General features: G+C 42.5%; 1 protein-coding gene across 1 annotated transcript; it reads right to left on the reverse strand.

Annotated features, from left to right (window-relative positions):
• Positions 1-10,055: 10,055 nt before the first annotated feature.
• KCTD12 (potassium channel tetramerization domain containing 12) lies at positions 10,056-14,617 on the reverse strand. Its single transcript, XM_084505629.1, has one exon. It carries the CDS (start codon positions 14,483-14,485, stop codon positions 13,469-13,471), a length of 1,017 nt encoding a protein of 338 aa, XP_084361755.1. The 5' UTR covers positions 14,486-14,617; the 3' UTR covers positions 10,056-13,468.
• Between the last annotated feature and the right edge of the window lie 379 nt (positions 14,618-14,996).

Below are 14,996 nucleotides of genomic sequence, written 5' to 3' on the forward strand. Positions count from 1 at the left end.
TCAGTGTTGCTATTGTACACTATTTGATAGTCCTTTATGTGGCCAGAGTCCTTGCTAAAACGTTTGAATATAAAGTTGTGCCTCTTTCTCTTTCCAATAGCACTGCTCCCCCAATGTATAGCACAACTAAAGCACTTAGTAAACAAAGCAAAATTAGAAAATTAGGAAACTATTGCAGGCATCCCTGTAAACAAACAAAACTGTCTCAAAGCTGAGTGAGCTACTGACAGTGATTTGTTTGTGACAGGACTGAATGACAGACACGTGCTTATTCTTGCGTTTGGTGGAATACATTTAATGGCACATCTGCAGTTCTTAATATTTCTTAATACGTCTTTCTTTCTAAAATTTCGTACTATTTCTTTGCAGAAATAAAGTGAGAAAGGTATATCTGGCAAGTATCAGCATTTGGATGAGTCAAAACTCATAATAATGACCATATTGACCAGAGAAGATTCAAGAGAGCTCAGGCTACTCTCCCTGAGTCCTTCAATGAAGGGACTTCAATCCATGAAGATGGGTTCCTCCACAGGGATGTGGAGTATTCGGTAAGGTGTCAGATTTGTAGATTCTCCTCACTGCCTCTGATAGTGCTGGACCAGGACCTTGACCTTTGTAATTGGTGATTCTTGCTGTCTCCTACTCACACATCCCAGCTCAATCCCCTCTTCTTCTCCACTTCCCCTTCTTCCTTCGTCTTCTCCTCCTCCCTCATTTTCTTCCCTTTCCCTTCTCTTTTTCTTCCTTTCTCCTTCTCTGTGTTTCACTTCCCTCTATTTCTCTGGTATTTAGCTGTCTGAAAAATGTCATGCAAGGGTTGAACTTGTAGAAGCCTTCTCTTTCTCTGAGGAACTTTATTTTTTCCAGTAGAAAACCTTAGTGAACACCTGCATCCAAGAAAATATTATGACAAGGAAAGAACAGACTACATCTTCTGATCTGGGACAGAAAATCACTTCTTTTTTTCCCCATCACAGAAGGCCATGAATAATTCTCTTATTTTCTTTTATTCCATCCTTCCTCATGATCAGTGCCATAGCCCCAAAACTCTTGTCCATGTTGCTATACTACAGACTCTGTTAAGAACAGAGCTTCCCTTTATGCAAAGGAGATATTTTTTGTCACCTCAAAAAGATAGAAGGACAGAGTAAGCTACAGGGGACAGCCACTTCAAATCTACCTCATATAAAAAGTAGCTGATGAATTAAAAATTAATCTCTATCACCTGGCAATTATGGGAGAGACTACCCCTTGTCCTCAGAGGGACATATATATATATATATATATATATACATATATATATATATGTTATATATATATATGTTCCAGCAGTTCCCAGACACTAGAATTCCCTTACTGCGTTGGGCTGGAAAGCATCTTCTGGCCATGCAGGACCCATGTTCTGCATGGAGGTACAGTGACAGTGGTTGGAATTTTGACCAAAAAAGCAGCTAAACTTGTCCTTTTAATTCTTCCAAGTGGACTGTTAAGATTACAGATATGTGTGCAATGTGCCAATTAAATTCAGGAAATGTAATTGAGAGCCAAAGCAAGATAGCAGATATCAAGCAAAGTAAAAATCTAAAAATATAACAATGTTTTCTTATCAAAGTAATAAAAACATTCTCTAAAAATCACCTAATGACCATAGGAAAGTATAAACTAAGTTTATAAACAACATTTTCAGAATATTTACCAGCACTCTGTACAGTTTCTAGTATATGTACTTCTGATGGGAAAAAATTCCCCGATGTAATTCTATACTGAGCCATGGGATTTAATAAATACCGCTCAGTGGATCTGAAGCAATGTGTTTCTGCAGCCAGGGAAACTCTGCAAGTATTAATGGCCAAAACAAAGAAGTAGAAAATTTACTAATTTTTCTGGTAGTTCAGTCTGATGGGGATCATTAGCAGTAACTTCAGAGTGAGGAGGTAGAAGGGCTGAATGGAATGAACAGTGGTCTGAGTTTGATCCTTTGGAGTAGGAACTGACGACCCTTGTGGGTCCCGTTCAACTCATGATATTCTATGATTTTGCAATGTTATTTATAGGGCCTTGGTACTGCAGCAGGTTTCTCCATACATGTAAGCCAAAAGAACATTCAGAATACTTTTCTTCTAGTGACCTTTCATCAGCAAAGCATAATTCTTTTTCATTTATATCACACAATTCCTTGTGAAAGAGATAAGCAAAATGAGTCACACATACTTAAATAATGGGTTTATAGCAGAATACTCTGACATGCTTTGTGGTCTGCACAGAGATTCTTACAATTTTCTCTGATCTATCCAGTGTCAGCCATGGTCAGAGAGAGCATAAATGAGTAGACAAACCAGTTAGCTGAGATGGTATGGCAACTTCCGTAACTATGCCACAGATTCAGAAAGGTTTTTGGGGTACACAAACAGAACCATGTGCCTCAGACAAAAGTCTTTTAACACAAAAGAGGTGAAAGACATAAGAGCTAGAAGAGTTAACATAGTAGGTAAATCACTGAATCCAACATGTATATATGCAACAGCTGATGTTGATTTAGAAAAGGTAAAAATACAGTTAAGGAAGATGATAGTTGGAAGGGAAAGGCTGCAGGCCAATATATCGCCTTCAGAAAGATGAAAATTGCTGTATAATAAGAGCTTCAATGTAAAGAGGAATGGTGAAATATATGTCATGAGGAACACACAGAAGTCTCATGGGGACACAATATCTTTGGAAAAGGATGGGAAGGGTTGTGGAATTTATAAATCTGGAATGACTGTCCGTCCAGTGTTCTGCCTGTTTCTGTTTGTAAGAAGTCTGTATGACAGATACTTCAACTCAGGGGAAACCTCCAGTATTATGGAAGTGCAAAGGCCAGCATGTAAATATTGCTATTGCCATTGTTACCTTTAAAACTTAAAGGAATTAGCAAATTGGAGCAACCACAGTACACAACAACAACAGGAGAGAGCCACTCTGACCTCAGGAAGACTTCCTTACTTGATTTAAATGAAGTCATCCAGAACTCCATATCATGTTATAAAGGGAATGACTTGCTGATTTCAGTCAGGGACTCTTCAATTCCCATTTGCTGCTGTAACATTAAGATTAAAAGTAATCCCACATTGTCTGAGGATGCTAATTTAGAGCAGCATTCCTTCCACTCATTTTCTCTAATCTTGCAAACGAAAATTGGGGAAGAATATTAAGGTATTTAAGAAACTATCATGAGAAAAATTATGAGGGCAACTGTACGGGTTATACTGAGAGAAAATTGCAGCCAAAATTGTTTTTAAAGCAACAACAGGGCTTTCTCTTGAGGAGTAACACAAAGATCACAAAGTAAGGGAGCCACTATTACAGACTATGTGTGTATCAAAAGCAGGGCCTCAAAACAGAAAATACTAACTTCAGTGAACACAAAGGCAGGTAAGAGCAAAGGAATGAGTTGTGTACCATACATTAGCACACTGATAATTATCATAGATGACTCTGTACATGAGGTGTAGAAAAAGACATAAATAGCTGAATATAACAAGGCAGCAACTTCTAGACGTGCCAAGCAGTGCTAGGAAAGACTTGAGAAACTGTTCCTCTGCTATATCCCCTAGATATTCCTTGAATGTGCACCACAATATACAAATTGAGACCAGTCAAAACACTAAGTGACATTATGGTACAGAATTTTGAAGACACGCCATATGGTAGCAGCTTTCCTAATTGTATGTTTTGCAAACCTTTAAAGAAAAATATTTCTTTACGTTTTAAAGGTAATAATGTCAATAGCAACATTTACATGCTGCCTTTTGCAAGTCTGCATCCTTGCATCTTGAATAGATCAGAAAGGATTCGGCTATGAATATGATTATAAAAATTATCTTTCATACACACGTAACTGGTAACATTTATAAATCAGATATTTTCCAGCTTTCGGGAAACATTATGCAGCAATGGCAGGTTGGCTTGTGACAAAAATACACAGCTAGAAATGGCTTCAGGAAAAGTTCAGTGTAGTGTTTTCAGATATTTTAGATGCGCAACAGGACAGAAGATAGCTGCTGCAGAGTCACCGACCCACATAATTTTGGTTTTGAAAAAGAAATGCTGACTAGGAATGTAGAAAAGACATTTTCTCTCGGTCCAGCAAAACTTCAAACACTACCTCAAGGACAACACATCTACAAAGTCTTCTGATCTTACATTAGTGAAGCAGGGCAAATGTGAACATTTTTCCCTTTAAAAATATGTGCAGATATTTAAGTTTGCCATTCTTTTCTGTTCTCTAAATTTTCCTGCAAGATTCCTTGAATAAAATATTAATACTAAGAAGTGGTAGAAATCTCAATGGATGGTCTGTAACTTGGCTTGTCAGCCAATTTTTCTTCCTTCAGGAAAATGAAAAACATTTTCAGATGTTTTCTCTCTAGTTATATAATTATATGAGGAATTGTGCCAATTAATTATTATATTGAAGACTAGTGAATGAAGTATAAATTCCCACTAACTGCAAATCAAAAAACAAACCTTTAAAAGCGGTACATATCTGCATTTCTAAATGCCAGGGTACAGTTTCAGCAATTAAATGTAAATGGAAAGTCCTGAATAGAAAACACAAAACACTGTTTTTGCTAAATTTTCAAGACACAACCTTTTATTGAGATCAACAGAAGTTACAGATATCCAGTACATCCCAGGACAGCATCCAGCCTGCTATTAAGAAATCATAAACCGTAATGGAGAAAGCTATCACAATCTGTATAAGTCAAAAGCTATGAATTCCAAATGCTGTACTAATTGTATTGATAAATTCAATAAGGTAAGAAAAAAGAACAAGAAGAAAGTAGCACTCAGCATATGCAAGAACAACATTATTAAGTTTATTAGGAACAATGTGAAAAATTGTATTGATCCATGGAAATTAGAGGATTGTTAGTTCAGGAAAAATATAAACATTTTGTTCCACCTGTCAGCTGAAAAAAATGAACAATTTTCCTTCTGAGACTAATCAAAAAAGATGAGCAACAGGTAGGTTTTTAGTTAGGTCTTGCCAATTTATATCTTTACGAGCCTGTGTAATTACTAACACAGACTTCTCAGAAAGTCTCGGAGCCCTCAGAAAGCTCCAAAGGACTGGAAAAACCCATCAACTGATTGTATTTGAAGAGAGTGAAATTGGGTAATTTGGGAACTTCAGACCAGCCAACCTGTCATCTATCCTGGGTTATCCATCTATCCAGTGTAAAAACTACCTATCCGTGTAATAGCTAGCAAGAGATGATACCAAAAAGCTGAGTGACACAATAATGTTCATCAACACTGATGCATGGAAAATACATCCTCTCATATTAGTTTTAGTTTTCTTTTTTTTTAAGGTTATTTAGAAGTCACATTGCAGTATAAAGTTTAATAAGAAAACACTTACTAGGCTACCATGTGCTTAGACTTATAACTGGGAAATCATTTGAAGGATGGAGCACACACCCATGGTGGTCTACTGAGAATAGGTCCCAGTAACACCTTAATCACTGGGACTGTCAGTGTAAATCATAGACAGATGAATGGAGAAAAAATAAATAAATAAAAACAGATAGAATAGAGCAGTTTTATTTTGCATTGGCATGGTTTGATAAAGATGTTGATAAATTGAGGATTTAGAGAAGAGGCATGAAACTCATATGCCTTATAGTGTGCGCTCTGTTTAGCCATCAGACCACTTCTCCTGGCACTATCATTATGTGAGCCAGGCCAGGGAGCTGCTCTGGTTGAAAACTAATCTGCCTTGTTTTGTTTGCTTGTTTAAGGTTTTCAGCTGCACCAGGTCCCCAGACAGGATCACCACATGGCCACACAAACAGTGCCAACACAAACCCACTTAAGAGGGAGTGTGTCTGGGAATTGAAGGAAAAGACAGGACAGTAAAAAAAGAAAAAAAAAAAAAAAAAAACAGATCTAGTTCAAATGAAGCTTCTGTGGAACTGTCTCCAAACAAACCTACAAATACTCTCTCTAGTCCCATGCCACCAGTGAAGGAGATGTTACATCTTTGGCTGGGAGCCAAAGCTAGTGACATTCAGAGTGGGATGATTTATCAAGCGCTAAAATCTCTTCTTTTTCACCAGCAGTACCTTGCATGAGATTAGATGCAGTCCAAATGACTTCACTGTTTGATTTAAAGACTCGAGGCTCTATTCAGGGAAGTCCTGCAGTGTGTGCAATATAGAAAAGCAGACTGGATGATCTGAATTTTTCCTTCTATCCTCAAACCCTAGGAGATGATGTGCTGAAATTCCTCCAAACCTTTACTCTGCAAGTGACCTGTAAAGTTTTCTTTTAGAAACAAAAATACCAGTGTATTTGTATACTTACGCTCTTCCTCTAACATTTTCTAAAGAAATATGACTGTTTGGTCCAGTTGTCTGCAATCGAGTGCTCTCCAGCCTTTAACATGATACAAACAAGTCCAAAGGGATAAACATGCTACTGTTGCAGCAAAGCAGTTTTCCTAATAACGCCATTTTTCTTATTTATAGAAGGTGCCTTTGCCCAGTTCTATTAGAATTAATACAGTGCATTTCATGGGTTATTCAGACCACAACACTTTAAGCAACTATAAAGCTATTTTTACCTAAGTGTCTGTATTATCTCTTTAGCATCACAGCAGATAAGCTACTAGGCAGCCTACTCCAAATAGCTAAATCTTTCCCATATTACAAACATCCCGTGAAACAGCAGATAACGTGCAGACCTTGGAAGCAAACCCTAGAAATATGTGGTTCAGAAGCCTAACGGAGGAGAAGTGCCAATGTGTGGCCACCAGGCTGCACAGAGCTCACTCAGCAGCATACAAATGCTGCCCCTCTTCACTCAGGCCAAGTGCCAGCAGCAGGGCTGAGCTGGCCTGGAAACTGCTCATCCATCTCAGTCCATGCTGGGTAGGCAGCAAGGCAGAAGGGGCTGCTGCAGCCAGGGCTTGGGACCTGTCCCCCAGCTGCCCTCCCAGCTCAGTTCTGACGGCAGGAAGGGAAGGGAAAGGAAGGTATTGCCATGTAGCACTTGTGAGTCACTGCAAGACCTCCTTGTCCCTTGCAGCTTTCTGAAACAGTGACGTCTTGAGCTCTTAGCCGTAGGAAGATGTTGAAGAGAATTTTACAAGGTGATGAAAGTTAGGAATGCTTGTAAAAGACTACAGATTTGGGGGGGGGGGGGGGGGGCGGGGGGAATGTAATTGGTATCCCTTTCTTTAAAAAAAAATAAATAAATAAAAGTTACATTCCTGGAAGAGTCACTGCCCTTTTAAAGGAAAAATCTATGCTTCTAGTAATCCCAAACATTGCTGTATTATGAGGGGGGAGATTGTCACCACGTTATTTGGAAAATCTGAGTCAAAACCAAACTACATCCAAATCTACGGAAACCTACGTAGTTATGGTGATATGCTCTGCTGAAGGACTGACTATTAAATGTTATTGTGACCCTAAAGTTCAGCCACTAACAGAAAGAGTTGAAACTGAGGTGGCAGCATTGTGGGTTATTGCAGTTAGCTCATGAACCAAAAAAAAAGGTCACTCCCATCATACCAGCACTGTGTTCCCTGTAGAAGAGTGTGTGCACACAGGGAGAGGACTGGAGCAAGGGGCTTTTCCTTTATCTTTTCATTTCAAGCCACAGCCTGCTCCTCAATGAACTAGACAAGGTTGTGACTTTATCTCAAAATTACAAAGGAAAATAATAGATCAAATGCTCTTTATTAACGGAGCTGTTTTTATATCCCAGTGTAGGTAGCCTGGTCTCCTCTTCTCTAGTTGAACTTCAGTGAGCTAATACTTACTTCAAATACTCTTCTGAGTAAATTAATAAACTGCAAAAGGTTATCTGAAACTGCAGCATCTGCATGCTGACACCACAGGACACGTTGGCTTTCTTACGTGCTCCTGTGTGAACTTCCCTGTGTGAACAAACAAATGACAAGCAGGTCTATAGTTTTATTTTTTCCATGTTTGCAAGGTAAGAGTGAAGTGTGGGTTTATTGTTTGGACTAAACAAAAATGCCTTGAGCTCCTTGTGGTATCAAGAAGTTTCCTGAAAACTTCACGAGGCTGCTACCAGTATGTGTATGGATTTCTCCTAGCTCTTATTTCCTCGCAAGGAAATAGATCTGTTAGAAACTTGATTCACTGTTGCTAACAGCTTTGATGGAGGTATCGAATATTCCATACTATGTGCTAAATAACTCTTAGAGCAAGAAATGTATAACAGAGCTCCATTTTATTCCAGTTTGAACACAGTGGAGAGAGGAACGGGGAAGAAATGTGATAATATGACTGACAGTGGTTGCTGTCATGCTGCCTGTTTCCAACAGACTTGCGATGGTGGCATTGGTACTTCAGCAATCATGAACAACAATTTTGTTTAGCAGCAGAGCCTTACAGCAAGTACAGTTCACTGTGAAGAGACAGCACACACAGCTCAGCTTTATGAAAAACAAAATTAGCAATCAGTTTCATAAAGCTCATGCTAGTGCTTTCTAAATAAATAAAGCGTTTCTGCTATTTTTTATTAACAAATACGCTGAAGATATCATATAATAAAAAACTGAGTCAAACCCAGCCTCTGGAAAATATTTTCTTGTGCATCATGATCATTTTCTGCTCGCCAAAAGGGCAGGAGTCCTGAAAGCGCCACGTTCATAACAGAAATCCTCTCTAGCAAAGGTACCAACAGATGGGTTTAAGACAGACAGCCAAGGCGGGTTGTTGTAACAAGGCTCACAGCTGTCAGAGCTGCTCTTGGAAGCAATGCAGAAATCTGCGGGCTGGAAAAAAAAAAAAAAAAAAAGTTTTAAGCCATTCTAGCGCACCCGTTCATTTGGTTGTCTGGCCAGTGTTGCAAAAGTGAGCGTGGCCTCTTGCCTCCTCAATCTACAAGGACTTAGTGCACTTGGACTACTGCATCCTCCTTTGACAAAAGATTTTATATAAACAGTGCCAAGCATTAATTATAGTAATTTGCTGTTAGCCTTGCTTCCTAAGGAAATAAGGCTCATGCACTCGCATTGCTGTTTGGATGGACATCTGTCCTCCTTAATAACTTCTGAGCTCATGGGCAATTTCAAACAAAAATTGGAAGAAAACTCACAGATGTTATACTCTTACAAACGCCATGAATATTGCTGGTTGCGTAAAGGAGAAAAGTGAAAAAAAAAAAAAAAAAAAGACCTTCGGTGTAGCAGAAGATGCCTCTGCCAGAGCATGCCATCTTTTGCCTAGTAGAAGTAAAACAAAGGGGACTCAGCTGATCAGAGTAATTGAAGTTGAAAAATAAAGGAAATGAGACCTACACCTGAAGAAAAGACAATTTTTTTCTGCTTATGGAACAACCTCCCTTCTTGTATTATGGGATAACAAAACTCTCAAATACAATCCATCAAACAAAATGATTTGATCAACATGCCTTTGCATTATAACCATTCTACCCAAGAAAGATCTATTACTTATACAGGTGCTTTACACAAGTGGATTTTACAAGCAATTCATTATTAATCTCCTATGAATCCAACCACAACACATCCCACTAGGATTATAATAGTTCATAGGGCAGCCAATACAATCACCGTTCTGTTCCTTGACAGTTTCTGCACACATTTCTCTCAGATCTTTCTTTGGGTATTAATGGTTCTTTCATTATATGAATATTGTATCCAATTTCATTATTTTCTGGGTTCATTAAAAAATGTAAAATAAAATTGTTTTGTACTTTTCAGATTAAGCTATTTAGCCACTATGGTTTACTGAGGACTGATTTATGCTGAGTAGTACCACAAAAATTTTCTGTGACACCGTGAAAGGAAATATGCAGTCTGAGCATTATACATTTCTGTTTGTCATGCTATGGGTGTTACTAGAAATACCTCTTCTTTATTCAGTGTTTCTGTTTTATTTATCAGCTAGGAACCTTTGCTGAAGTTATGAATATGAGACTGTGGAACAGAATGCAAAGCTAATGACATCTTTAACATGAGTAAAAAGGACAGCATAAATCACAACTGCGTTAATATTTAAAGAACAACAATATAATTTGGTATGCATGTTTCCTAGGAGGATCTTTATTTTCAATGCTATACATGAGAAAGTAAGAATGAGTAAGTGGTTTGTTATCTACATGTATAAAAATATAAACATCCTATCAAACATCTGCGGTCACCCTTCATGATATGCATTAGTGAAAAAGACCTATGCCTTAACTTCCAAATAAAGAATGACTGCCTTTGTTTTTTAATAGCACTTACGAATGCTACTGCATTTATCTGTAACAATATGAACTGTGAACAACTCTGACACACCATATACAGGACCCCAGCAGTGTGCCTCTGGATTTTGTCCTTCCACAGGTTAACAGATCAGCAGAGTCATCTTGTTGACCCATTCTTTGAGCTCTCACTAGAGGGAACTATTCAAACTCAGTGACTTCACGCGGGGCATTTTACCTCTTAAAAATTTGACTGAAATTACTGATTAACATTTAAGAAAATATCTAGGCTTCTGTGGCATGTCATAAAAGACTACTGTATTTATGGCACTATCATTTTAAACCAAGGTCTTGATAACTCATAAGTAAATGAGGGGGCCCATTGCCTAATAGTAATCATGCTTAAGAGTTTTGAGCACAAACACAAATATTAAAAAAAAAAAAATCATCAGTTCATGATTTTATTATACCCACTTTTGCTTAAAAATACGAGAGTTTCTGGATCATCTGCCAGAAAATGGGTAGGCATTCACTGATCAAAATACAGGCAATCATTGTTTTAGAGATGCATTCAACCACCTAGAAGTTTAGTTATGATTCACATTCAAGCAAATATGCCATCAATTTCAGTTCTACAATTATGTTGATATTCATTTTCAGTTTTGTCCTTAGAAACAGGAATAGGAATCCAATAAAACATTACCAGATTATGTACACAGCGTAATATGCAAATGTTCAGCGAGATATACTATGAAATTTTGTAGCACTAAAATGATTAAAAAACTAAATGATTCGTCTAAAATGTTTATATACTGTATATATATATACACTAAATCACAAGTTCAATTTGAAACTGCCCCTATTCATAGCTTCTATGATGGATTTAGTAAGCTACAAGATTCTTAAAAAAAGAAAGCCATCTAGAGCGAATTTTAACACTTTACTGAAAACTGATTTTATACAAAATATTAAAAAACATACTTCGGAAGTACTTCAGAACAGAAACTAGAAAAAGACAGTCATTATTCTTGAGAATGACATTTTAAAGACCTAGTAGCTGTGATCAATATCCTTTCACTTGTGGTATAAATAAGTTATGCACAAAGAAATCATCTCAGAGTAAGGCATAGGACAAACAGGTTTCGTTCTGTCTTCAGGTGTATTGGCCTCTCACTCAGTCTTATTGCTCATCTAACATGACAGGTTACACATTTCTGTCCTTTTAAAAATACCCCATTATACATCTATCTACAACTGGACAACATTCAGAGCTTTCATATGTGCATCATCACTTTAATCACACTGATAAACAATCTTGCTAACATAAAAAAAATCATGGCTATGCAAATTATTTTCAGTTTTACGCAATTGTACATGTACTTAGCGAAAGACCAAGTGGTGAACACAAAGACTAAGCACTGAAACTCAATGCATATGTAGCTATAGCTCTTTTCAAAGGAATTAAGCTTTTTAAAATAAAAACCTACAATGAAATTCTTTGGTTAGATACAAGTGCTAGCAGTATTTCTAAATTTGGGGTTAGAACAATCTGTTATTCAATAGTTTTAAAAATGCAACTTCAACCATTAATATGCTAAATTCTTCAATACTCAGGATATATTTACGATACTTTTCTGTCACTGTCTTAAACGGACAACACAGATTTCAAAATCAGGTTTTAAAGTGCTTTTGTACCCAAATCTTCAGGAATTTATGGGAAAGAGCTGCTTCACTTTCCATACTGTAAAAACCGCTACTCAGATTGTATGTTCCAAAGCAAGCTACAGCTGCCTTCTCCAAGAAAGACTGTTAGATAACATGACCACAGCTTTAAAGGGGTAATTTCCCCTGAAGAAAGCTGGCATCATTCATGTTTTCATAAGGATGGGGCTTAATGCTTTCTAAGAATGACTGTGTCTAGGAAGAGGTACTGAACTCTCAGCAGTGTCACTTTCCCTATAATACTGCCATGAAAAACAAGAAGCTGTTTCTTAAAAATAAAGTTGCTTCGGCATCGATTCTGTTGGCTTCAAAGTTTTACAGCACTAAAACGAAAAAAAAAAAAACAAAGTAATAAGCAGGGTGTTCTTGATTACAATTATAATGTACATCTGCTTCAATTCAATATACGTGGTTTCACCTTAACGGGAAAAAGGCCCTACCTTCACTATAGCAAGCCTAGCTGTTATCTCACCCCAGTCATCTTGAGGGTGATTAAGGAAATATGCATTGAATTTTCTATGCATATTGCAGACAGTGACTTCAAGAGAATCATAAGGACCACCCGTGAAAGTTACAATGTACAAGCAATTTAGGTTTTCAAAGAGCTGTCACTTGACCTTTAGTGGGAACAAATGTGTCTCTGAGGACACTTTGCAGTTCAAGTGGTTCATTATCCAGGGAATCAGTCCTTTCATATCAGCCTCACGCACGTGCTAGCACGTGCTACGCAGGCCATGGCCCAGTTTAACAGCCTGGAAAGTTCAGAGGTTTAGGCAGAAGAGAGGGTATGGATATGGATGCAACTGGTAACAAAGGGTCACACGCACTTCCTGCAAAATTATTCATCTCTACAGGTTAAATGTGAGCTGCTGTGCCAAGCCTTCACCAACAGGTATCGCTTTCAGTCATTCACAGGTTGGCATCACTTTGGGGAGGGGAAATAAAATGGACCACTGCAAATCTGCCCAACAAGGCAGAACCTCAGTGGGAGTATGGGAATGAGAAAAGACAGCTATTTGTTGTGCCACCTTCAACAGAAGTCGCTGAAAAGCAACTGGAAAAAAAATAAGTTCCTTGGCCCCTACACAACTGTTTTGTTTTGATTTGTTTTGTTTTTCATATCCCACCCTGGCAGGGCTACTACCCCTCACCTCCCTCGTGCAAGGAGAGGTAGGAGCTGTGCACACGCACACACCTTCCTGGGATGGCTGTTTGTCTACCATTGCTCTCCCTCTCTCCCTCCCCGCTACCACCACAGCTACTGGGGGCTGTGAGGGGGGAAAAAACAGCGGTGCGAGAAGGCAGAGGGCTGCCGTGCCGCGCCATGGCGGCCAAGGCACCACAACACGGCGGCCCAGGCAGGCCACGAGATGGTGGCCAAGGTGGGACGCGACACGGTGGCACCCAACCCCTGGGGCTCTCAGGAGGTGCGTGCAGGAGCAGGGGGCTGCAGGGGCTGGGGGCGAGGAGGGCGAGGGGCCGCGTCCCTTCTGCTTGTCCTCCTTGCGCCGGGCGGGGCTCAGTCCCGGCAGAAGACGTACTCGGTGTAGCTGGTCCAGATCTTGTCGTCGGCGGGGCCGCCCTGCTCGGGGGCGAAGGCGCAGGTGCCGGTGGAGGAGCAGGCGGCCATGCGGAAGCCGGCCTCGGAGAGGCGGTCGAAGGCTTGCTCGAGGAAGTTGAACTTGAGGTAGTAGCGGGCGGTGTAGCGCTCGGGGGGGCGGTCGGGGTCGCGGCTCTCGTTGAGCGTCTCGCCGAAGACCTCCTTGGCCAGCGCCGTCTTGCCGCACACGGTGATCCGCGCCACCCGGCGGAACTTGGCGTCGGCCTGCGCCTCCCTGCCGATGGTGTAGGAGCCGCGGTAGCCGATGGTGATGTACCCGGAGCGCCGCCCGGCCGCCCCGTCCAGCGACTGCGAGGGCGTCAGCAGCGGCCCGCCCGAGGGGCTGCGGCTGGCGGTGGGCGACGGCGCGGACGCCCCGACGGCGCTGCCGCCGCCACCGCCGCCCCCTCCGTCGGCCGGCTCGGCCTCCAGGTAGCCGAGCAGCGCCGGCGGCGGCTCGTCGGCGCACAGCGAGCCGTCGCGGTGCAGGGCGGCGGGGCGGGCGGCGGCGGCTGCCCGTGCCTGCGCCAGGCGGCGCGCCAGGTCGGGCAGCTGGAAGTACTCGGCCTCCCGCTGCAGGCGGCTGCGCTCGGGGAAGTGCTCGGGCAGCACCAGCTGCAGGTCCCGCAGGTAGTCCAGGATGTAGCGGAAGAGGAAGCCGTCGCGGTCGAGGAAGAAGCGGCCCTTGCTGTCCCGGGGCAGCTCGCTGGGCTGCTGCTGCGAGAACATGCGCCAGAGCAGCGAGTCGCGCACCGACACCACGGTGCAGCGCCGCGTCACGTACACCTGCCCGCCCACGTTCAGCTCCACGATCTCCGGGAAGGACGCCCAGCCGCCCGGACCCCCCCCAGCCGCCGCCGCCGCCGCCCCGCTCCCCGCCGCCGGCGAGACGCCGCCGCCGTTGGGCAGCCCGCGGGCGCTGTCCGCCAGGGCCATGCCGGAGGGAGCCCGCCGCCGGCGGGGAGCCGCCGCCGCTCCTCCTCCTCCTCCTCTTCCTCTTCTTCCTCCTCCTCTTGCCGCCGCAGCCGGAGCCTCCCGCCCCGTCGGTGCCTGGAGCCGGGCGGCCGCCGCGCTCCGCTCAGGGGCCGAGGAGGAGCCTCCGTCGGGCTGCGAGCGGCGAGCCCCGGCGGCGGGGCCGCGTTTATGTAGCGGGAGGCGGGGGAGGCTGGCGGGGGGCAGAGCCGAGCGCGGGGAGGGGACGGAGACGGCGACGGGGACGGCCGGGGGACCCTGCGTCAGCCCCGTCCCCCCGCCCCGTCCTGCCTCCCCGCCCGGCTGCCCCCCGGCCCCTTTTCCCTCTCGCAGGAGGGGAAGCAGCCACGGGCTCGCCGCCCTCGGTCGGTTTTGCCGAGGTGCAGGAGCCGCGGGAGCTGCTGCAGCATGTCCCGTTAGGTGGCACCGGCATCGGGGCTCGGCTCCGGCAGAGGGAGGGACCCCCGGGTGATGG

This window comes from Aythya ferina (genome assembly GCF_964211825.1).
Source record: "Aythya ferina genome assembly, chromosome: 1".
Classification (NCBI taxonomy): domain Eukaryota; kingdom Metazoa; phylum Chordata; class Aves; order Anseriformes; family Anatidae; genus Aythya; species Aythya ferina.